The following is a 26,009-nucleotide window of genomic DNA, read 5'->3' as shown; positions in this document are numbered from 1 at the left end:
GCAAATGTTTTCAATCCAAAACTTCACCTCTGAATGTGACATCCCACACTCTTCCAAATATGAAGATCCTGAACTTCAAATGGTTCTGTCTGAGTAATTATTATTGTTACATTTGATGACCTGAATCCCTGATACTGTATAGAAAACTATTTTACTTTTGTGCATTCCATCAGTCTAACAGAATATACAATATATTTTATGGAGTCTTCTCTCTCCATTGCATTGTCCTATTTTCACACCACATCTAAACCTGTTACAGACAGTAGACTGAATAATACAGTATATGGCAGGCATAAATTCTAAGATTACTGGTAAGTAGGTGACATTTAGTGAACAAAGTGTGTTCTGAATCAAACTTAATTGATCAATAGAATTAAAGGCCCATGATAACTGGATTTATGCACTATGCAAATTTATGCATTTATGTTATGAATAAAAAACAAAAAAAACAAATCTTTGTTCATGAAGCAAAACCTGTAACTTTTTTTTTTTTTTTTTTTTCAAGACCACATCACAGGAAGCTCAGATCGAAGCATTCAAGTTGCATTTTAAGGGAAGGAATGCACGCAGAACACATCCAACATGACTAAATTAATATACTTCATATGTTTTGTCCTTTACCATTGTAAGTATACACTGAAGATTTTAATGCATTTAATCATTTGGTAGCTAATTTGTATTACTAGTGAAATTAAATGGTTCACATAGAATTGACTAATGTATATAGTCAAAAACCTTTAAGGGGAGTTGTTTAAAGTGATTTTCCTGGTGCAACCTACAGTATCCAAGTTTCAAAGTATGGAAAAGGACACTCAAAGTTGATGAAAATCTATTTTTAGGTGCATTTGCTGTGGATGCTTTATTGAATGTCTTACAACCAGAGACAGCAGTAAGAGTTCAGCCTGGATCCTCCACAACTCTTCAGTGCAACACACCAGACGATGGGCATTTTACAGGATTCTGGTTGAAATTTCAAAATATTTCTGCTCCAGCCGTTGTAGCTATGGCTCAATCAAACAAAGCTGAGATATTAATGGGAGAATTATTCCAGGATCCTTCAAAGTATAGAGTTACATGGAACCAACCCAGCTTCAATCTCACATTTCTAAACGTTGAGCAAACAGACATCGCTGTGTACTTTTGCGGGACAGTTATGTACAAGAAGATGTACTTTGGAAATGGAACAAAACTGATGTTTGAAAGTACGCATTTTAATGGTAAGTAAATAATAATCCAAAGGTCAAACAACATTGTATTATACAAATTTTACAGTATACATCAGTGGTTCTCAACCTTTTTGACTCCTAGGCCCCCCATTGTCGGAAGAAAATATTCGAAGGCCACCTCATGTTGGCTATTAGATTTTTATATTATAAGATATATCTATTATAAGATATTTCCTTAAAACTTGTGATTCCAGAAATGTCTAGAAAGGTACATTCTTCATAAAACACAAGCTGTCGAAGGGAGTAATTACACTTTTTGTATTTTCAGTCAATTGAATTATAATAATAATATAAAAATTATAATAATCTATCATATTTAAATAATTTTAAGAGATCTTGAGGCCTCCTAGTGGGTCCCGACCCCCTGGTTGAGAACCACTGGTATACATTACTAATATCATTGTTAATTAGGACTTTTAATATTTATAGGAACTGAAGCAATAAAAGAAAAGGAAGACAATTGGAGTAAGTACACTTTGATCTTTATAAGATTTAAATACCAAAAAATACCATAATCTATATACTGAAATAAATTAATAAATATATTAATACATAAATAAAACTAATTATCATTATTGAATTAAAAAATAATACTCATGGGGAATCATTTATGTTATTTTATTTTTTATTTTATTTTATTTTTTGTCACAGTGAAGTCAAAATATTGAAAATTACAGTAACAATTATCTGTATTTTATCTCATGGTAGGGGAACAGTTATTTGTCTATGTAGTTCTAATACTGGTGACAATTACTGTGGTGTCAATACTCCTAAACACCATCCAGTATCACATCTTGAAGAAAATCAGAGCAGGTAATAATTATTTTCTGTCTACTGATACTTTGAGCATTCATATTTGTGTTTATCTAATGTCCCATTTGTCAATTTCTCAGGCATGTCACAATCCCAAAGAAGTCAAGAAGTACGTATAATACAATTAGTACAGTCCGTTCATATTTTCAATTTCAAATTCTGTTCTATGATCTGATGCTTAAAATTAAATAGAACAATATAATATATGAGACATTCTGATTTATTTATTTAATAAATATTTTCAGCAAGAAACTGAGGACGTGAACTATGCAGCATTAACATTTACTCACAAACAGAGGAAAACTAAACAAAAATTGAGGAAAGAGTGTGAGCCCCGAGTGATATACGGACCTGTGAGACAACAAGAGAGTTAGTGATTTTATCTGAATTCAGAGATTATTCAGCTTTTATTTACTGTTTTTCTATGTCATTTTAAAAGAATAAGACTTTCATGTTCATATTTTAAAATGTTTCAAGTGGTACATTGTTTTAACACAGCAATGTTAGTGTATAATATGTAATTTATCAATATTCTATGAACAATAAGGATCAGCATGCATTCTTTATTATTATTATTATTTTGCATCTATTGTCTAGGTGATATCTTTTAAGGGTGATCATAACCAGGGGTGGAAAGAGTACTGAAAAATAATACTCAAGTAAAAGTACTGTTAAATCTTAAAAAATTTAGTATAAGTACCTGTCCTAAACATCTACTCAAGAAAGAGTAAAAGAGTAGCTCATTTAAAAGTACTCATGAGTAGTGAGTATTGAGTACTGAATTGTGAAAGCTATGCCCCTTTATAATAAAAACTCTATGCTGCAGTTTAAAAATGTAGCACACATACCGTAATTTACATTCCCTTTTATGGCTGTTTGCCAGGAAGAATAATAAAAAATAAAAAAAGGTATTTTATAAGTGTTTGTGATTGATAACTTTTAAAATACATCACTTACCTATGATACTGTAAACACTACATGAATCTGATTTAAAAAAATAAATAAAAGGGCAACATGATTACAGAAATGAAAAGATGAAAAAGTTATTTTCAATATCATAATGTATGAAACAATTACATTAAAATCCGTTTATGTGTAGAGTCTAAATTTCCCTGAATGTCAACAGAGAGAATTACTGTTGCACATAAAACATGTCCAAATCAATGCAAGGAATGCAAAAAAAAAAAAAAAAAAAAAAAAGATATATATATATATATATATATATATATATATATATATATATATATATATATATATATATATATATTAATAATAATAATAATAATAATAATAATAAATTATGAAAACCCACAAAAAAAGCAGGGGCACTTGGTGCGTTATGTCCCGCACAATAGAGGGGGTAGAGCAGTTGTTTGGTACAGGGGCCACATCGGGCTTCAAAGGAATAATTCACACAAAAATTTAAATTCTCTCATCATTTACTCACCCTTATGCCATCCCGAATGTATATGACTTTCTTCAGCAGAACACAAATTAAGATTTTTAGAAGAATGTATCAGCTCTTTTGGTCCATACAATGCAAGTGAATGGGTGCCAAAATTTTGAAACTCCAAAAATCACATAAGGCAGCATAAAAGTAGCCTAATCCATATGACTCCAAAGATTAAATCCATGACTTCTGAAGTTATATGATAGGTTTGTGTGAGAAACAGATCAATATTTAAGTACATTTTTACTACAAATTCTCCTCCCTGTTCAGTCAATCTCCACTTTAACTTTCACTTCTTCTTTTGTTTTTGGTGATTCACATTCTTCATGCATATCGCCATCTACTGGGCAGGGAGAAGAATTTCTAGCAAAAATGGACTTAAATATCTTTTTCTCACCCACATCTATCATATCACTTCTGAAGACATGGATTTAACCACTGGAGTCATATGGATTACTATTATGCTGCATTTATGTGCTTTTTGGAGCATCAACATTTGGCATCCATTCACTTGTATTGTATGGACCAGAGCTGAAATATTCTTCTGAAAATCTTAATTTGTGTTCTGAAGAAAGAAAGTCATAGACATCTGGGATGACATGAGGGTGAGTAAATGATAAGAGAATTTTCATTTTTGAGTGAACTATTTCTTTAAGTAGCACATGGGGGCCACATTGTCCTCCTTTTGAGATACAATGTTCTACATTGATTTAGTTCTTGTATCTTTTAATCTCAGAAATAGTTTTGTTCTCATTCTAATTCATGATGCACAATTTTCTGAAGTTTGTGTCTGGTGGAATGTTCTGCCTGAAATATTGCTCTACAAAGGTTGATACTTTTCTATCAGGCATTGATAGAAAGGCTAAGCATAATTATAAATTAATTTATCATCTCTACTTTCCTGGTAATTTATTATACAAATTAACACAATCTCTACATCAGGGGTTGGTATTATAAAAAAAATAAAAAAAAATAAAAATAACAATATTATTAAAAAATATCAATGTTTTATTCTATTACATTAATATTTTAAAAGCAACTCAAGTTATTCAGCCAAAATAGAGTGTGGTTATTGTCTCACTGTTTACGCTCACTTTAGACCACACCAAATGCGTTTACATTAATGCCTCACCAAGATGGGCATTGGCGGAATTATAAAGTGTTTTTGATCGTTTAGGCACAATAGCGCTCAAACATCGTCCAGCCCTATTGATAAAATCACCTTAATCTCTCACATCAACCCAATAATCTCAGTGATAGATAGCTAAATTACAGGCTATGTTATAGATACAGAATCTAGTAAGCAGAAATATGAAATTTACCTCGATATGTTTCTTCAAATTAGAGGCAGGATTAATTAATCTGTCTTGAGCAAGTTAAGTTTACATGACACAATCATGCAATTGGCCTTTTTCACTGCGAAAATCCCTTCCAGGTGCAGCCGTGATGTTCAGGTGTTGAACTGTGCTTAAGGCATGCTGCACATCCATAACAGATGGCACCAGATCTATAGCTGTTGTTCCTGATTTGATTTGATGGGAGTCACGAGACTCTCCCTAGCTAATCATTTTGATAGTTAAAAATAAAATCAGGACAGGGAAGTTGCGAACACAGACGGTGGGAAAATAGCACAGCAAAAATACAGTTACAGCACATAAAATATACTCAAGTAAAAGTATAAAACTTTAAACTACTTAAAAAAGTACAATTCCTGGGAAAAACTACTTAATTACAGTAACATGAGTATTTGTAATTCATTACTTTACACCCCTGATCATAACATAACCAATTATAAGCGTTGTTGCAAGTTTTGACATGCATTGAATGCTAAAAATATACTATATGGATTAGAACTGGTATTCCTAATTGTAATACTTAAATGGTATGCCTTGAGATAGCCAACGCCTTTGCTGACATAAAATGCAGCATTTTCTTAATGCATTTGAGAGTTTGACCAGTTTTTCAGTCAGTTTTGGTGTACTATTTTATACCTAGAGTATATAAGCAACATTATTAATATAACATATTAATAATAATATTGCAATCAATCTAAAGGTCACCATTTAAGTCAAAAGTTTATTCTTTGCTCTTTCTTTCTTGAAGCAAACATGAAGTTTATTTCTTTCTAAACATGAAGTTTATCTGTGTGTGTGTGTGTGTGTGTGTGTGTGTGTGTGTGTGGGGGGGGGGGGGGGGCAGGTTTAAGTGGTTTACGAGGACTTTTTTTTTAGGTTACAAATGGGTAATTACAAGGGTATTATGCTATAAATGTGGTTTATGAGGACATTTCTAGTGTCCCCATAATTCAAATAGCTTAAACAAACACACTAAATGATGTTTTATTGAAAATGTAAAAATGCAGAAAGGTTTCTGTGAAGGTTAGGTTTAGGGGTAGGGTTAGGCTTAGGAGATAGAATCTATAGTTTGTACAGTATAAAAATCATTATGTCCATGGAGAGTCCTCATAATGATAGCTGCACCAACATATGTGTGTGTGTGTGTGTGTGTGTGTGTGTGTGTGTGTGTGTGTGTGTGTGTGTGTGTGTGTGTGTGTGTGTGTGTGTGATGTTTGTACATATGTAGCAAACTAAATATTACACAAAACACCTCACGCATGTAAGAACACAACTGGACTTGAAAACATTAACATTTATTGATTAAGAGGTTATACATTGTATGATAAATATGGTTTTATTGTATTATTGGCAAAGATACTATGACTTAAATTGCATTTCTATAAATAAATACAAAATCTGAGGTAGAGCCTCAAGGATAAATGACATTTAAAATAAATTATGCCTTTCATAAACATTTATTTACTTTTTTGTGTTTTTTTTTTTTTTTTTTCATTTATTTTTTTATTATTATTATTTATTTTAGTTTGTTTTATTTTTTGTCCGGCACAAATTTCAAAATCGATATATTCTTCATATTTATCCTCTATAATCCAAATGAAAGGATGCCATGACATTTTGGAGGTACATATCTGTATCCATAGGCAGATTTACCTCTTGTAAAACACACAGAAATATATGACATTACCCAAGTAATAAGAAATTTTACCTATGCTCTGATAGGTCCACAGTAAAGTGCCAAATGACACAAAATACATTACATTATAGACTGACCACATAATGACTGATTGGAAGTTACTCTGTATCATTATTCTGAAATTCATACAATGGTTTATTACCAGAGGACATCTATAAGGCCAAAGGTTACCTGAAGATGTCATATGTTTAACATATTGGCACACATCAATAATGATCACTAAATAAAGGAAGAGTGGCAGTATCTCAGTCTCTTAAATACACCGAATAATATATAATTTTTTTTTTCATATATATATATATAGGCTATTTGTATGTGTATATATGTATTTTTCTTTTATAATATATGTTCTTTTTTTAAGCTTTTTCAGAACCCTTTGAGAAGTTCTCCTTCTTTGGTTGCCTACTGCCCAGTGTCGCCCTGTAGTTAGGAATAGGTGGTAAACTCAGCTGTAGCTGCTAAGTAAGGGACACATTTGTGGGGAAAAAGGAGCATAAAAGGGAGGAAGCATACATGGACAAATAATCCACAGCAATACAAACAGCACATGCAAGTTGTTTTCTCACAGAATATTTGTTTCGTGAAAAGGTTGTAGCAATAGCTCTCGGACGGGCATACAGCAACACAAGGACTAACCAAAACTTCACCCACAATCATAAATATTATAACAATGATCACAGCAGCTAAACACCATCTACAGACATTAGGATGTGATTTGTGTACTGTTTGTTGTGCTACATAACCCCTATTACATAAGGAGTTTCTATTTAAATAAAAAGCACTACTGTCTCTTAAGTTCTTTTGTGCACACAGAGCAATAAATGTGCTGTTTTGTTTGATAGAGATCTTGCAAACGAACTCCCATGAAACCAATATGTTGCAATTGCACAAAGATCCAAGTACACAGAGAATGGGACCCCAAACTGACAGTTTTCAACTATTTGACCAATTTCTTTTACCAAACAGCCTTTCACCTTTTCTAGGACTGGATGGTTGGATAAGTATAAATATCAACAGTAAGTTCTGCACATTAATGCATACCTTCACACAAGCACACACATACACATATAGTACACACAGAGATATTAAGACTAAATATATATCAGAAAAGTATCGCTTTTGTGGCACTAAATACCGAAGAACACTTTTTTTTAATACAGTAAATGCTCTATATTCAAGGTGATAAGTGTTGTGGACCAAAATATTACATGGCTTTTGAAACGTCACTCAGTTAGACCAGGAAAAGTCATTATTCTCTGTGTTATTACTTTTTAATTACTTGCATTGCACGAGCAGCGTGCCTCCCTTCACTTGAGGAATTATATACATGTAGTAACTAACATGTACTTGTATAGCAAACTATGAACTAGTGCTTGCCTTTTTAATTAGGATTTTTTTTATCATTGTGTGGAAGAACAACCTCTCATTTTATATATTTAAGCAAGGTGCTTTTAGTGATTTGCGTTGAGATTTGGTAAGCTTTGACTGACCAGCACAACAGTAACAACAACAATAAACTTGCCCAAAAGCAACACTGCAAAAAATATTTTTATTAATTAGTATTTTTGTCTTGTCTTTCACTAAACTATCTAAATATTCTTAAACCATGGTATATTTACTTGACAAGCAAAATGGCATAAGAAATTAAGTCTTGTTTTCCAAAAAATCGGACAAAAATTAGTTTGATCTTGCCAACTCAAGATCTATGTTAATGTGGGTATGACATTGATAGGATAATGATCTTGGCGGACTAGGCCTGCTACACTGCTGCTCCGGCTTCTGCTTCTGCTTCTGCTGCTGCAGAGCAAGTACGGAGACTTGCTACTGCTAGAAAATACACATTCTTTTCTCTGTTAGCATGTGGAGATGCTGCTGCTGCTGCTACACATATAGACAAACATAAGATATGATGCATAGAGCATGTATTGCATGCTGCTGCATAAATAGACATTACAAATAATCCCCCTGTAGCAGATCTAGACTATTGAAGCTGGTGTGGAGGTGGTTTTCAGAGAAAAACTCTCACAGCTTGCTACAAAGAAACCAGCTTATCTGCAAACCAGATCCATTTAAATGTTGTTCAGAGAGAGAGAGACTCGAGCGATTGGCTAACCGATAACAGGTCAGAGGACAAATCAGGTTAAACGATGCGAGCAAATTGGCTTAACATGTCATGTGAGTGAGCCGATTAGTTAACAGATAACAAGTCAAAAACATATCAGATTGTGCCACATATAGTTCCATTGCTGAACTTTGTCATGAAAATGTATGCTTAAAACAAGAATGAAAAAAGAATCTGCCAATTGGCTAAGAAAAAAAAACTTGCTTTCCCTTTGAATTAAGTTTAATTTTCTTATCCCATTGGCAAATCGTTTTTTCTTGTTCTAAACAGAAACATCACAAAAATTTGTTAGATTTCTCTGAAAACAACACAAACTATCTTTTGCAATTTTTCTTGTCAAGTAAATGTATCTTATTTTATGTTTAGATATAAGACAAAAATAGAACTTAAGAAAACTTAAGAATTTTTTTTTGTTTGTTTGTTTGTTTGTTTTTTTATTTATTTTTATGTATTTATTTTGCAGTGAATATTTTGATATTTCATGAGCATCGATCTGCAACCATATTTACAGTGGTGAAATAATTTGGAATGGGACACTGATTGTGAGATCAAATGCTAATCTTACGGCACAATAAAAGGGATAAGGTATTATTTGCACATTTACATATCTTATTGGGACATTGTCTATATACTGTATATATTATACCACAAAGAAATATGAAGCTTCCACAAACTTGTTTAACTCTAATCCAACATCTAATAAGGTTGATGGAACTGAGTAATACCTGAGACCCTGTTTCATGAAGACATACAGATAAACAGATATGGAAGAAAAGGAGCATGGTCCTCAAACATCTATCACAGGATTTCAGATGAAGAAAGGTCCCTTTTTCTAATCTTTGTATTCTTTGCAAGCAAATGTTAAAATATTTTAAAGGTGCAACTACACTAGCACAGTGTATTAACACATGTAACTTAGTAGTAGTTTCTAAAATATGCACTTTTCATGAAGCACTTATTTCTTACAAGACGATTGGTTTGCCACACATACCACATTTCCTGTCTTCAAATCTTTTGTGTACTCTACTATAACTGCATAAGGAGGATTCACAACGTCTATGAACAGATCAAAACACACACTTGAAAGTATACTCTAAATTTTAGTTTACATACATAACTGCTAGTTGGCCATTGAATACTACGCTAAACAACACTGAAAGGTATTATTACAGTTTTGCATGGCTGCATTTTCATTACTTCACTGTAGAATGGGATGGATCTACTGTGCGAATACTAGTGGGACCTATACTATGTTGAGTTTGGCGTCTATAATATCGCAGTGATATTTTGGAAAGATTAGCAAATTGTTAGAAAGAGTAGAATAGCTTATAATTAAGAGACTGAAATGTGCTTACTTCTCTCCGCTATGTAGTACGATTGGTTTAATTAGCACTATACTATGCAGTAGTTTATAAATAGAGGAAGTCTGAGGCACAAGGTACGGCTATAAGTGGACACAAACAGAGAGCGAGAGTACGATGCCAGTAAAGATTTAGAGTTCACTGTGCACTATTCAGCAGTTTATCTCATTTATGTTGTTACATTTAGGACAAGATGACAAGCAAATAGACAAAAATATAAAGGTTAGTCTCCTCATCAATTTTTTTTTTTTTAGCAGTCATCAGCAGTAATTTTGTATATATTAATGAAAAAATATAAAAAAACAAACACTGCTTGATGCATAATCAAATATTGCCTCAATATTTGTAACTGCATCCTCATATTGCCTCTGAGAAACACTTGCTTCATAAAAAGTTTCCACTGGGATCCGAAGTATATGACAATGTGCGTGAAAGACCTCCACTCTCTTAGACTGACTATGAAATTATTTTCAAGGAACAAAAATCAACAACAACAACAATATCATAGGGTGCTGTCTGTGCTTTTCACCTGAAAGACCCCTCTTAAAGTGTCAGAAGAGGGGGAATATGGCTGAAAGAGAACAGAAGAGGAAGAGTTTGACGTGAGTGCAGGTCTCACCCTCAGAGGCCTGGGGAAATGTTGCACTCACTGGGATGTGAGGAAGATTACTGATATTGGGCTGAGAGTTGGAAATCTTTGGGAGGGAGTTTGAGACCAAGGGAGTTGGTGCCCAGTGGGTCAATCATGTTCATGTAGCGTTCTCCACGGTGTTTCATCAAGAATGGACCCCAGTCAGGCTGAGGGGAGCACACTAACTTCAAGCGCTGGAGAGAGAAAGATTAAAGGGTATTAAAATATAATTACTTAGCTTGTGCTTGGTTTACATCCTGGATATTTATTGACTTCAATGGAAAGGGTTTTTAAAAATAAAATTGTTTATTCTTAATAAAATTATTCCTTTGATGCATAACTTTGTTCTCGTAATTTATTTGTGTGAATTATATTTTCTATACTCTTGTTGATAACTGGTAGTTGACGCTTCATCAAAATTAAGATTTTAGGTTCAAATTTATGACTCTATAAGGTAAAGTGTGTGTTTAAGGTGACTGTTTCTTTTGAATGAACCTTCTTTCTTCTGTGGAAGCTGCAAAAGGCACATACTCAAAAGGTGTGATGAAACAGCACTACGCGATTAAACTCACTCTGCACTTATGCCACGCATTCCAGTGGTAAACAGCGCAAAATAAGGAAGCATTAAAGGCTCCAGGCTGCAGCTCGTTGAAATCAGATTAAAGAGAAAGATGAAGGGGTATTAAAAAATACAAAGTGAATATTTGCACTAGGTGCAAATAGCACCTGCCACACAGTGCAGCTATTTGCACACAAATACTGCAGTCTGGTGGAAACACTGAAATTAAAGAAAACCTGCACCCCCAAGTGTCGCTTAAATGGCGTGGTGTGTAAAGATGCTTTGGATGTGTTTTTCTCAAACTGACAACCCCGGTTCGATTCCCACTTTTTTTTTTTTTTTATCTTTTTGAGCTTGACAGACCAGAGTTACTATTCACATGCATTATATGGCAAATAAACTGTGAAGACTTTTTAAAAATCACCTTTTGTGTTCCACAGAGGAAAGAAAGTTATATGGGTTTGGAGCATCATAACGGGGAGTAAATAATGATAGAATTAAAAATTTTAGGTAAACTATTGGTGAAGCTTTCACCATTTTTAATCACCTTTTTGCTGTCACTAGTTCATGTTAAATGGTCCTACTTTGTGGTAAATTCTTTTTTTTTTTTAACTGCATAATGAAAACCACATTATGAAAACTGCATAGTAATTGTGAAAGAATTATCCAAATGCTGTTTAAAATATTTTTTGGATGGAGTATAGCATGTTATACCACAGCACATGTCAACTTTCCAAAAGTATTTCTAGTCAGCTACCCATTTACTGATTACATATCATTGTTGGGTGCTTTTCAATAACTCTAGAAGAGGAAATAACACATCTACTCTCCCTTACCTCAATTAAAGATCCAGGTGCAAGGTGCATCTTGATAACAAACATGATTGGAATCCATATAACAGAGCAGATGACCATAAGCCAGCCGAGTACCATGGACCAAGTTGGATAAGTGTAATCCTCATATGTCATCACCTTCCATTGGTAGAGACTAAGTCCCAAAATAAACTAGAGTGAGAGAGAGAGAGTCAGCGCTAACCAATAGTAATTGCAATGATGTATGAAGGTGTCCTTCTGGGCCGCATGTGTTATTTGTTTTGCCATGCAATGTTATTGGATGTGTGTCACAGGTATCTGCAGGAGTGGCCATATAAAACCCTAGAGAAAGCTGTGAGAACTTCTCTGTATGAATTAGAACTGAACTGTCTGCTCTGAAGACAGTCAGAAAAAATATTTTGTTGGTCCCCCTTTCAGGTATATACAGTACGGAATTAAGATTGTGTATAAACATACAAAAGTCTGTTATGTTTAAGGTAGACATACTGTAAGAATGGTTGGTGTGACAAAGGCCCAGCAGATTCTCCAAAACTTGTTTGGCTGGAACCCAATCATCATTTCAATGTCCTCACAGAATCGTTTCAGACCTGTACAACAGAGAGAGAGAGAGAGAGAGAGAGAGAGAGAGAGAGAGAGAGAGAGAAGAATTCTGAAACATGAAAATGAGCTTGGCCCATACTCATTGCTGTTTGCATATACGTTCTATGTACATGATGATGTTGTTGTTTTAATAATTTGTACTTTTTACCATTCTCATTACCTAAAAATTCCCAACCCTGGTGTGCACTACTGGAGCCTGGGGATGTAAAATTAACTTTCAGTGAGATAAACTCACCATAAATGTACGAGACTCCAATCAGTTCAAATATTGCAATGATGACGAGAGAGTAAGAGGCTGCAAATGTGTCGACCAGCTGAAGCATATACATTCCACTCTGTAGGTGAAAGCACACACACAAGCACACACACAAACACTTAAAAAAAATAAAAATAAATATCATCACAAACAAAATTATCAGCCAAGTATACCACTATGCGAACACATCCCTCAAATCTGCTGAAAATACATCTAAGAGCTTAGCTCTGCATATTTGGTAAGAAGTCCTCAACAAAACAAAACATACACTGGCAATTGGTGGCAGTGCAATAGTAATCAGCATCAACCAAAAGGGTGTAGTCTCACTTGTTATTAATGTTTATAATTTTAGCCTGAAGCTGTTATTTATCTCTTTACCTGTTAAAACATATTTACTCATTTTATTGTTTATGTTTTTTTTATTATTATGGTTTTCCAGATAGCCCCTTTAATTGAAGAAGTGCTATAACTTTAAAACAGTTACAATTCATTCATGGTGTTGCTGTAAAGAGGCAGGCGAGGATGGAGGATCTAAATGCAGCTTTTAGTGTAAACAATAGATGAACAAGGTAACACAGAATAAAATGAAAACAAAACACAGGGAACCAGGTACAGAACATGATAATACATGTGAAGACTGACAAACTAACCAGGGGAAACAAGGGCTTAAATACACAAGGGAAAACAAGGAACACCTGGGGAAACAATCAGGGTGAACCAATCATGAAATAAAACTACAAAGGACTACAAAACTAACACAGGAAACAGGAATGGGGAACTAAACAAGAATTTCAACATAAAAGTCTAGACAAAAACAGGGAATACATGACAGAGCCCCCTTTTAAGGAGCAAATTCCAGATGCTACAAAAAAAAAAAAAATAATTGTCCATGGGGTGTGGGGGGAAAGGGGAAACAGGCAGTTCAAGGGGGCACAAGGGGCAAGGGGAGCAGAGGAACAAGGCAAAGTCAGGGAGGCTTGAGACCAAGGCGGAGCCGGTGGGATGGAGAGCCAGGGCGACGCTGCAGGTTCGGAGGACCAAGCTGGAGCCAGAGTTTCAGAGGGCTGAGGTGGAGCTGGGGGCTCGGAAGACCGAGGCAGAGCCAGTGGGAGTGAGGACCAAGGAGACCAGAACAGATCAGGCGGATGGCCAGGAGACCAAGGAGACCAGAGCAGATCAGGCAGGTGGCCAGGAGACCAAGGAGACCAGAGCAGATCAGGCGGGCAGCCAGGAGACCAAGGAGACAAGAGCAGATCAGGCGGACGGCCAGGAGACCAAGGAGACCAGAGCAAATCAGGCGGATGGCCAGGAGACCAAGGAGACCAGAGCTGATCAGGTGGATGGCCAGGAGACCAAGGAGATGACCTCAAGTTGGGGACTGGGTCAGGAGGCGTGGGAGGTGGCCATAGGCCTCCTGACCCTGTCTTGGCCCTGTGGCCGCCTACCAGGACTCCTGACCCAGTCCCCATCTTGAGGTCATCTCCTTGGTGTCCTGGCCATCCGTCTGATCAGCTCTGGTCTCCTTGGTCTCCTGGCCGTCCGCCTAATCTGTTCTCCCTGCCGAGACAGGGTCAGGAGGCCTGGGAGGCAGTCGCAGGTCAGAGACTGGGTCAGGCGGCGAAGCCGCTGTAAGAGGAGTCTCTGGTAAGGTGGACGGAACAGCTGGAGGAGGAGTCTCTGGACGAGCGGGCGGAGCCGCTGGAGGAGGAATTTCTAGGGGAGTGGGCGGAGCCACTGGAGAAATAGTCTCTGGGGGAGTGGGCGGAGCTGCTGGAGGAGTTTCTGGGGGAGCGGGCAGAGCCGTAGAAGACTCTGTAGGCGGAGCCGTGGAAGGCGGAGCCATGGCATGCTCAAGGGGCGAAACCATGGAAGGCGAAGCCATGGCAGGCTTGAGGGGCGAAGCCATGGAAGACGAAGCATGGGAGGCTCGAGGGACAAATCCGTGGAAGACAGAGCTGTGGGAGGCTCGAAACAAAGAGTCCTGGATGACTGGGAAACGACCTCCATGGTCGTGAACATGGGAAGAGACTCGGGAATGACCTCTGTGGTCGTGAACTCTGGCAGAGACTCGGGAACGACCTCTGTGGTCGTGAACATGGGAAAAGACTTGGAAATGACCTCCATGGTCGTGTACACTGGAAGAGACTTGGGAACAGAAGCCTTTCTTCTCCTCCTCCTCATGGAGGAAGTTGGCAACGCTGGCTCTGGGATGGACGAGGCTGGCAATGCTGGCTCTGGGACAGACGAGGCTGGCAACGCTGGCTCTGGGATGGACGAGGCTGGCAACGCTGGCTCTGGGACGGACGAGGCTTCCAGCTTGTTGGCCGCTGGCTCGTTGGCCGTGGCAGGCGTGGGCGCTGACAATTTGTGAGGTAGGGTCTTCATGGCCCTAAGCACTGACATCAGTGGCATATCATTCAACTTGGAGACAGGAGCCATGTAAGGCTTCGAGACAGGGGTCATGGGAAGCTTGGAGCAAGGAGTCGTGGAAGGCTTGGCTGTGACATGGCGTGGTGCAGACTCAGACTTGGCTGTGACAAGACGTGGAGCAGAATCAGGCATGGCTGTGACATGGCGTGGAGTAGATCCAGACTTGGGTGTGACATAGTGTGGAACAGACTCAGGTGTGGGCGCTGGCTCGTTGGCCGTATCAGGTGTGGGCGCTGGCTTGGAGCAAGGAGCCGTGGAAGGCTTGGAGCAAGGAGCCGTGGAAGGCTTGGACAAGGGAGCCGAAGATGCAGGTTTTGGCCCGGGGTTCCCGCCATAATCCATTGTGTAAAGGGAACCGCAAAGTTCCAGAGCCTTCCCCACATATTCGTAGAGTGTCTAGTGAGGATCAGCCGGAGGCATTAGTTCCTTCAGTGCACTATTCAGACCGGTCCAGAAGAAAACCACCAGAAAGTGGTCTGGATAGTGCACTAAATTCGCTAGCTCTAAAAACTCATGGATGTGATCCTCAACTGGACGGTCCCCTTGCTTAAGGAGCAGAAGTCTGACAGCCGCTAGATCCATTTTTGGTCAGTCTTTCTGTAATGCGGCAGGCGAGGATGGAGGATCTAAATGCAGCTATTAATGTAAACAAAAGATGAACAAGGTAACTCAGAATAAAATGAAAACAAAACACAGGGAACCAGGTACAGAACATGATAATACATGTGAAGACTGACAAACTAACCAGGGGAAACAAGGACTTAAATACACAAGAGAAAACAAGGAACACCTGGAGATACAATCAGGGAATGAGGAACACCTGGGGAAACAATCTGGGAGAACCAGTCATGAAATAAAACTACAAAGGACTACAAAACTAACACAGGAAACAGGAACGGGGAACTAAATAAGAATTTCAACATAAAATCTAGACAAAAAACAGGGAATACATGACAGTTGCAACTGGAAATAAAGGTAATGTCTTACCTCAGTGATCATGGGAAATCCCAGGACAAAAAAAGACAGACAGCAAACCAAAGTGAACAGAGGCTTGTGCTTTCGCAGGTACTTGGGGAATTCATCAGAAACAGAGGTCACTATAGTTTCTATGGTGGCAAACTGGAGAGGAAGGGAAAGTGTCCACAAATTGTGATTCATTTATGTTTTAATTGTTATTTATTCAGTTTATTTTGCCATCATATAAAAACCAACAACTAAAGACTGTAGATTAATGGAAAATAAAACTTTACAATTTATTCATACTTAAATAATCACACCAGTGACCTTACCATAGTATCCAGACCAAGTGTGAGCAGCATGAGGAAGAAGATGATGGCCCAGAATGGTGATAAGGGCAGCCTAGTCAGCGCCTCTGGGTACACCACAAATGCAATTCCTGGACCTACAAAAAGATGATATTTACAGACAAACAATGTCTATGCAACAATGTGATTAATAAAGCAGATAATTCTGGTCTTGGATGCTAATTGGTCAATAAAGCAGTCCAGCCACACTAAAATATACACACAATATAGCATCAACTATGGCACTAAACACATGTTCACCTTGTTTTTGTGTATATCACTGCACAGCACCCACAGAAGCTACAAATTCAGTTTAGTTTACATATCAGGGATTATATTTTCCAGAGAAAGGATGGGACTTAATGAAATTGCTAGTTAATAAAACAACCTTTCAATGAAAATGTGTTTCCCCAATATATTAAGATTGTGTTATTAGGCAATAACCGTTTTATAAGAGCAAAAACGCTCTCAGTGCCATAAATACAATCATGGAAGAAGGGGTTCTAACAACACTCTTTAGTGGTCACTATATTCACAACACAGCATGACTTCTCGTAGCTTTGCTTAATTATAGAGTTTTATATAGAGTTTCCCCAAACAACCAATACACCATACCTGGTCAGTAAATTGTTTAGCAAACCACTAACTACAAAAACACATACACATAGACACATGCACACACACACGCGCGCACGTACCTTCATCTGCCACACTCTCAATTGGGACTTTGAGCTCATGAGCCATGAAGCCAATAACTGAAAAAATTACAAAACCAGCAAAAATACTGGTGGCACTGTTAGTACACGTTACAATGAGAGTATCCCTGCAAAGTGAAAAGACAAGAAACAGAGCTCATGATATGATTTTATATAATAATAAATAATACAAAAAAATACAATCTCTTGCATGTGTTCTGGACCAGTAGTGTTAAAATAATTATAAAAATATAAATTACAAAATAAGAATAGTTACCCCCCACCCCCCTTCTTTTTTATTCCTTCTTCATTTTTTTTTGTTTTTTTTTTTTTTTGTTACAGAGATTGAATTTTTTACATTTCTGTAATTTCTTTTTGTTTATGCATTACACTGAGATTTGGGGTGATCCCACAACTAAACAAAATCAGTATATTCTAAACCGAAGCTAAAGAACTTTCAGTTCAGAGTTCTTAAATTCATTGTACAACTTGTAACTCTTTGAAAGGATGCAGGAAGTGACAGCGCTGGTTACCTATAGCAGTTGTTATGGAACTTATTGTAGGATGACAAGGTTATAAGACCACCCCATGCTGCAGACAGAGAGAAGAAAATCTGTGTAGCAGCATCCTTCCACACCTAGGAATAATGTGAAAGAGAAAAAGCAAACAGATAGATACACAAATGAAAAAATACTGAATCTGGAGGAGAATACATCAAATAGAAAATTGTTTACCATCAAATATAACAACTCACATACAATATATACAGTATGCCTATTACCTTGGCATCATTGAGTTTTTCCCATTTGGGTGTTATGAAATAAAGGATACCAGAGCCGGCACCAGGCAGAGTGACTCCTCTAATCAACAGGATGACCAAAACCACATAGGGGAAAGTGGCAGTGAAATACACCACCTGAGAGCAAGGTGCACATCAGAACAAAATAAGTACAAAAGGTGCAAAAATCCAACAAACATAAACAGTCATTGTACTGTTTATAAAATAATTGTCACTCAAACTGAGCACTATCTTCAAAAATGGATCAAAGTCTTTGAAATTAGACTTTTTTTTTTTTTTTTTTTTTTTGTCCCCTAAATCTTTTGCCAAAGGGTGACAAAGGAACTTGCTTGGCTACAGTCTTGGAAAGCATTGTTAAACCATCTAACATTTACTAAGCCAAATCAGACACATATTTACTGTGTGAAATTGGTACTATTACTTAATTGCTACAGTACTTCCTTATAGTCTTTGTACTTGTTTTAATGGGCCTGTTCCTGACAAATTATTATAATGAAAAAAAAATGTTTAGTGTCTATCTGTTTGTTTAAGAAGGGGATCTGTATAAGGACTGTGCAAATGAAAATCGTGATCATACAGTACATGTACATGTAAGTATGTCAACCCTGAGGCTTATACAGGATTAACCAAAACACTTAGAAAACATAAACATAACAAAAATACAGTCTAAAAGAATTAATTAAATACAGTCTGAGCATGTATTCCTGTTTAATCATATACAGTAGAGACATTTAAATAATTTATTTAAAGGATTTAAGAAAAAAGGATAAATTTCTCCTAGACTCAACAATACAGGCCCCAAGCACTATTATTTAATTGCAGCTTCTTTCTATTATTTATTAACTTTAAACATTAGGTAGAAATTAGGTGCATACATTCATTTTAATGTCCATAATGTATTTTTTTATTATTATTATTATTATTTATTTTATTTTTAAAGCTGATGTGTGCATTATTTCAAGGTTAAAATATGTTTTCTTAGCTTAAAGGTATATGTTACCCAAAAATTAAAATTCTCTCATCATTTACTCACCCTCATGCCATCTCAGATGTGTATGACTTTCTTTCTTCTGCAGAACACAAATGAAGATTTTTAGAAGAATATCTCAGATCTGTTGGTCCTTACAATTCAACTGAATGGTGACCAGAACTCAGAAGGTCCAAAAATGACATGAACGAGGCATAGAAGTAATCCCAATGACTCCAGTGGTTAAATCTATATCTTCTGAAGCGATATGATAGGTCTGGGTGAGAAATAGATCAATATTTAAGTCCTTTATTTACTATCAATCACCACCTTTGACCAGCCCTAACTAATAGGTGGCTAAATGTGAAAGTCACTTCACCAGGATGTGGAAGTGAAAGTGAAAGTGTAGATTTACAGTTTTAAAAAATTACTTAAATATTGATCTGTTTCTCACCCACACTTATTATATCACTTCAGAAGATAAGGATTTAACCACTGGAGTCTTATGGATTACTTTTATGCTGCCTTTTGGGTCTTAAAAGTTCTGATCACCATTCACTTGCATTGTGAGGACCAAAAGAGCTGAGATATTCTTTCAAAATGTTGTTTGTGTTTTGCAGAGGAAAGAAAGTCACACATCTGGGATGGTATGAGGGTGAGTAAATGATGAGAGAATTTTAATTTTTGTGTGAACTATTTCTTTAATATGCAGAGCAACTTACAAGTAAGCCATTCGTAAGCTGATTTCCTCAAAAAGTGTGAGTGACATTTGACACTGTGACAATGAAACATTGCTGTGTTTGTAGGAGTATTTTAAACCAATAGCATAAGTCTGGGGGTGGGACTCTCTGTTTGTTCAATCAGTTGCAGATGGGGGTGTATTCAGGAAAGTTGTTTTTAAAACAATCACTATTTTTGCCATTTCTTGTGGCGATGCTGGTGGCTCAGAACTGACACACTTCCGCATTAAACTTAGAATCATACAAAACAAAGCCTTAGATGTTTTTACAAATACATTTTAAACATTGCACCTACTGCATTTACATTACACACTGTCTAAGCATTACAAATCTGCTAAAATATACCCAGAGAGAGAACTCAGCATTGGTTGATTACTTTGAAGAAGGCGATTGACTGGGATTGACATACCACAAGGGGAGAGTGAACTTTGCATTATAGGAGGCTCAACGAAGGCTCTTAATCGGGTTACCACAAAGTGGAGGGAGGAAAGGTGAAAAGTCAGCCTTCTTCTTACCTTCCCTGAGGACTTGATCCCTTTAGCCAAAGAAGCATAGACAATAAGCCATGCCAGAAAAAGGCATGCTGCCAAGGGCCAACGGATGTCCCCTGGGTATTCAATACCTTTGGAAATGTGCAACACATTATACCTGTCATGAAAGCACAGTGATTACCATCTCATTATTCTGCAAAATTACATAAATCTCCTCTTAACACTGTGAAAGATCAATCTTTTATGATATTCACCCAAATTGATTGATAGAGAAGCACACTTACTTGAAATACTCCTCACTTGGGCTGACATAGGTTTTGTTCTCTGTTGTGACATTCAACAGTTTACTTAAATTCCCAACAGCATTCGCAGATAAACAGAATGTAGTGTTCTTGATTGATGTGATGTTTCTGTCCCTTAGTATACAGGAGTCTGGCCAGAAGGAAAAATGACAGAACTTGGAATTAACTGAAATGCGTCTGTTTTTTCATGTCTGTCTCATTGCAAAACATTCTTATGCATATCTAAAAAAAAAGAAAAAAAGAAAAATCACATGCACACAAGGGCAGTTACAGTATACAGTTTGGGCAATGCACTCCTTCTCAATATTCAGATCAGATTATTTATGGGTTTTTCAAATGCTGATTCCTGAAACTGAGTTCAACCATACTTATATGGCTACATCCTTAAACAGAACTATAAAACTTCATACACCATGCCTTTATTTCATGTGCTGATTTAGTGGCGCTGCTCAATCCAGCCACTGGGTGGCAATGCATCTCACTGCGGCACTGCACCAACTCTTACAGTAAATTTGCCAAGCAAGCAGATTTTCTGCTGAATTTACCAAAAGCACGACATCGGAAAGAGCGTTTTTAAAAGTGTTAAAACGTAAATATTTTCAAAAATTAAATCACATAGCCTACGCAAGGATACCTTGATGTTTATATATATATATATATATATATATATATATATATATATATATATATATATATATATTTTTTTTTTTTTTTTTTTAATCAAAAATCGATTTTTAAACTAAATTCATTCAAACAAATCTCACACCACATTTTTTTTTTTCACTATTTTCAAGTGTCTCTTTGACACAATAACCCTAAATAGAAACGAAAAAATAAAAAATAAAAAACAACAAAAAAAAAAATCTCTCTACTTCATGCAGCATCGAAATTTACTTTAACCATGAACGCAAGCTCTCGGTTAAGAAAATAAACACATATTACATATCTGTAAGTCTAAATAATGTCAAGCCATCAAATGAGAACGTTTGGTGTAATGAGAAGAAAATGTTTATTTAATATGTTTGTTATAGAGAGATCACACTGAATAACCTAAATTGAGTTAATACAGGTTGCGCATTGCGCATTTTAGTTGGGGGGGGGTTGTTCACAGAGGAAAGAGAGAGAGTTGGTTACACAGAGGAAAGAGAGAGAGAGCCGCTCATCCTTACCCAAAAGCAGCATGTCTTTGTCTTTGCACTCGATGGTGTTCCATTCATTTTTACACGTGGCCCATGGCAGTGTGCCCTTCAACGAAGCGAACAGGTAGTACAATGTCCAGCACATAATAATATTATAGTATATGGCTATCAAGACAGATATTATCAACATGGCAATCCCGCAACCTATAATAACAAAATGAAATCAGATAATAAAAATTACACTTAAAGCAGGCGAAAGGTCGATTACCATTTCACTGGAAACACATTACAACAACCATTAGCCTACTCATTACATCTGAGCACCAGTCTGACTAGTAACAAGTTTACCTTGTAGAGCTGGAATTGCTTTCCATACTGACACCGGTCCTTGACTGGCGAACTGACCCAAAGACACCTCCAGCAAAAATATAGGTATACCGGCGAGGCATAACATGATCAGGTAAGGTATCAAAAACGCACCTACAAAAGAGAAAGCGGCTGCTGTTCAAAGAGTCATAAGCTGCGCATCCTAACATTTGGAAACGTGCACTTTAAACTCCTGTGCACAGAAAGTTTTACGAAGTTTACTAGTTTCGTACAATTAACTTCAACCCAAAATGTACTACAAAAAAGGCATATATATATATATATATATATATATATATATATATATATATATATATATATATATATATATATATTATATATATAGCTTATTATTATATTATTATTATTATCATTATTATAAGTTATTTTAAACAGGAATAGTATATATATATATATATATATAGCTTATTATTATTATTATATTATTATTATTATCATTATTATAAGTTATTTTAAACAGGAATAGTATATATATATATATATATATATATATATATATATATATATATATATATATATATATACTATATATATTATTCGTGTTTAAAATAACTACTTATAATATAATAATAATAATAATATAATAATAATAATAAGCTATATATATATATATATATATATATATATATATATATATATATATATATATATACTATTCCTGTTTAAAATAACTTATAATAATGATAATAATAATAATATAATAATAAGCTATATATATATATATATATATATATATATATATATATATATATATATATATATATATATATTATTCGTGTTTAAAATAACTACTTATAATATAATAATAATAATAATAATAATAATAATAATAATAATAATAAGCTAATTATAGTCCTTACAATTCATATAATACAATGCCCTCCAGCGCAATCATAAAACGAATTTTAAATTAGTCAATAAATAAATAAATACATAATGGCAGAAAAAATAACAGCGTTTAATGAAATAATATAGACTATATGAGTATTACTAAGAATTGATCATAAAAATGAATAAGAATTTCCAACTTTGAAGCTACTCATTTTCTAATAATAAATAAATAAATAAAACATCGATTTGGAAAAGAATATAAACATTTTATTTAGTTGTAGTGTTCTGTGATAAAGTTGTTCTTTTTCCCCCTCACCTCCACCATTCTGGAAAGCAAGATATGGGAATCTCCACACATTTCCCAACCCCACGGCATATCCCACCATGGAAAGAATAAAATCCATTTTGTTGGACCAGTTTCCCCGGGCCTTATTTTCATCTCCTCCCGCATCATCATCGTCATCCTGGGGGAACAGTCCTTGTATTACAGTATTACAGACCACTCTGTTAATTAGTTAATTCATTATATAATTAATCAATTCATTCATTTACGATGTTTTAACAATCATTTCAATTCTCCAAATTACGGAACATCATGAGATATAGAGGTATTCATATTTATTTTTTAATAAAAATAAAATAAAATGGGCTACACGTTCCCCCGACAATATTTTGGTCATGTTCTTGTGACCTATGGGAATAGAGGGATCTCCCTTAATTCGGATGAAATGTCCCAATGGGAATTGTACCATAAGCAGATTCTTATGTAACACTGTATCCTGCAACACAAAACAGCCATCAGAAACCAATCTCTGGAAACAATGAGCCTCGCAATTCAATTCACACAGTAAACATCCCAAACTCAGCAGATTCATTTTCATTTAATGTCGCTAAATCATAGAGGCAAATTTTCTATAATCTGGGAGTTTTGTTTCCATCCCAGTGCAGTATTCTAATAGTTACAACGTTTAATGTATTCAGATGGGTTACAGCTATGGACTAGTTGCCACATCCTCTTACCTGACCTAATTGTGAAAACTTTTCCTAATTACTGTGTTGTCAGAAATAATCACTATCAGTGACCAAATGAGCTCAAATCTTTCAAGACTGGAAACAGATTTCGTTTCACTTTTCACTTTCAGTGACTAAAGAACCATGTCCTAACTGTCCAATGCACTTTAAAGCTCATTGTAAAATATGAGTCGACATATGACAGAAGCCGGTCTCCAGTTTTAACTCCCGAAGCACATTATTCAGAACCAAACAGATATCATTACCCTATATGCTATTAATTAAAAAGAAAAAGAAAAAGAAAAAAAGGAAATTAACATATTAGCTCATAATATATATATATATATATATATATATATATATATATATATATATATATATATATATATATATATATATATTGAGCCATTTTTATATGTATTGAGCCAGCAGCTACTGCTTTTGCTCAAGACTCTCCCCGTTTGAAAGCGTAACGCCCAGGGGTGATTGGCTGACTCCACCGGAATTGAAACGTTCATTTGTAACAACTTACCCCAGTCACCGTGCCAGGCAGAACAGATGTGTTGCCATCTGTACCCAGTATGATGGTGGTCTGGCTCATAGAGGTCCAGTCACCGGTGGCGTTATTATGCTCCGCCGCGATCCTTTCAGCGCCTTGGTTATTAGACATCACGTCCGATGAGGCTTTATCGTGTGTTGCAGTCGAACCATCCATCTTTCCAGCGGAATCCTTGCGCACGGCAGAGTTCACAGGAGCAAACGTGGGTCCAGGCGCGGCGTTTTTAAACGTCCCATATGCTTTATTGACTTCCATTTCGCACGGTTTATTTTCCGGAGGACAAAAAGTTTTCTGCTCGTTTGTGGACGGCGGCTGAGACACCTGGTTGCCGTTCTCAGGTTTGTTATTCATTGTAGCTCCAACCGCTGCCCCCGACGGCTGGGGCGGAATACTGTTTGAAGACTGTCTCAACATTTCAAAATCCTGCAAAGTTAAAATGTTAAATACAAATTAGACACAAGCAGCATAGTGGACCTGCTCACACTGCAGTCAGTTATTAAGTGGCACAAACGTACCAGCACGGCAGAAAGAAAGAAAAAAATATTCAAACAAACCAAAGCTACTATAACTTCTGAAACGGGGTTTCAGCTATATCCAAGATCATTTCTGGACATGTCTGCTCCACTTCTTTGATTTTCAGCTCACGGTTGGTCGCTGTTTGGTTCTTGCTTTTACCATTAGAGAAAGATTCTTTAATTTTACGCCTCATTTCCTTCCTGTCATTCAACTCGGCACATCCCCTGGTTTTATGGGCAATAGACAAGCTGCCGGGTACGGCCGAGGCTCTTTCCCCCTGCGGCAGGCACCAGTCCCGGTAGAAGCGTGCAATGAAAACCCGGGTGACAACATGCAACATTACACCAACAATTACACTGCACTATAGGAAAACACAGGACAGCGATATGTTAAAATATTCTAGGTTATAATTATACACAAGACAATGAAAAATACACTGTTTCACTGCATCTATATTGTCTCGGCTATTAACCTACTGTTCTAAAATTGTTACGATAACGTGATACAAAAACATTCAAAACAAAATATCGCTTTAGCAAAAACGAATTCCATAGAACGTGTTTGTATGCAGTGCAACTAAAGCTCCCCCTGGCAAAAAGTTAAAGCCTGCTACAAAGTTTCAGCACCCTGGATAGCGACTTGTCTGTTAACTCGCGCACTTCTACATAATACTTTTTTTTTTTTTTTTTTTTTTGGTCGCCAGAATTTTTCGATTGTTTGAAATCATTTGAGAGCAAAAAGAAACCAAGTGTAAAGTAATGAATGTGCTCTACTCACCATTTGTGCAGAGTCAACAAATATGGGTTAATAGCAGAAAAACAGCTGGAGAGACGGCAGGCGGACTGAATTTGGCTGCGCAAAGTGCAAAGCTTTCTATATCTCCGTGGGAAAGATCGGGTTTGCGTCAGTGCATGGCAAGGTACCCTTCGTATGCCA

The 26,009-nt window shown here is 36.1% G+C and overlaps 2 protein-coding genes across 2 annotated transcripts; one reads left to right on the top strand and one right to left on the bottom strand.

The window, feature by feature from the left end:
• The first annotated feature begins 534 nt into the window (after positions 1-534).
• LOC127444911 (uncharacterized) lies at positions 535-3,094 on the top strand. The gene is made up of 6 exons (XM_051704569.1): positions 535-625; positions 840-1,217; positions 1,656-1,691; positions 1,935-2,039; positions 2,120-2,148; positions 2,285-3,094. The coding sequence occupies exons 1-6, from the start codon at positions 583-585 to the stop codon at positions 2,411-2,413; spliced, it is 720 nt and encodes a 239-aa protein (XP_051560529.1). The 5' UTR covers positions 535-582; the 3' UTR covers positions 2,414-3,094.
• A 7,592-nt stretch (positions 3,095-10,686) lies between these two features.
• LOC127444815 (sodium- and chloride-dependent glycine transporter 2-like) lies at positions 10,687-26,009 on the bottom strand. Its single transcript, XM_051704359.1, has 16 exons — positions 25,851-26,009; positions 24,531-24,980; positions 23,304-23,451; positions 22,118-22,249; positions 21,800-21,973; positions 20,613-20,760; positions 20,353-20,485; positions 18,113-18,247; positions 17,865-17,968; positions 17,335-17,459; positions 16,622-16,734; positions 16,320-16,451; positions 12,882-12,981; positions 12,533-12,633; positions 12,050-12,217; positions 10,687-10,848 (listed from the first exon to the last, which is right to left on the bottom strand). Exons 1-16 carry the CDS (start codon positions 25,851-25,853, stop codon positions 10,690-10,692), a joined length of 2,325 nt encoding a protein of 774 aa, XP_051560319.1. The 5' UTR covers positions 25,854-26,009; the 3' UTR covers positions 10,687-10,689.

Source organism: Myxocyprinus asiaticus, chromosome 1 (genome assembly GCF_019703515.2).
Source record: "Myxocyprinus asiaticus isolate MX2 ecotype Aquarium Trade chromosome 1, UBuf_Myxa_2, whole genome shotgun sequence".
Lineage (NCBI taxonomy): Eukaryota > Metazoa > Chordata > Actinopteri > Cypriniformes > Catostomidae > Myxocyprinus > Myxocyprinus asiaticus.
Note: the sequence above shows the minus strand (reverse complement) of the source record. Positions and strands in the feature narration are given on the sequence as shown.

Excerpts from the sequence above, each read along its gene's own strand:
- LOC127444911 (XM_051704569.1), top strand. The coding sequence starts at position 583 with ATGACTAAATTAATATACTTCATATGTTTTGTCCTTTACCATT. Across the intron at positions 626-839 it reads ATGTTTTGTCCTTTACCATT|GTGCATTTGCTGTGGATGCT; the intron begins GTAAGTATACAC and ends ATCTATTTTTAG. Across the intron at positions 1,218-1,655 it reads TGAAAGTACGCATTTTAATG|GAACTGAAGCAATAAAAGAA; the intron begins GTAAGTAAATAA and ends TAATATTTATAG.
- LOC127444815 (XM_051704359.1), bottom strand. Across the intron at positions 21,974-22,117 it reads AGCAATTCCAGCTCTACAAG|GTTGCGGGATTGCCATGTTG; the intron begins GTAAACTTGTTA and ends TTGTTATTATAG. Across the intron at positions 20,486-20,612 it reads CCAAGTGAGGAGTATTTCAA|GTATAATGTGTTGCACATTT; the intron begins GTAAGTGTGCTT and ends CTTTCATGACAG.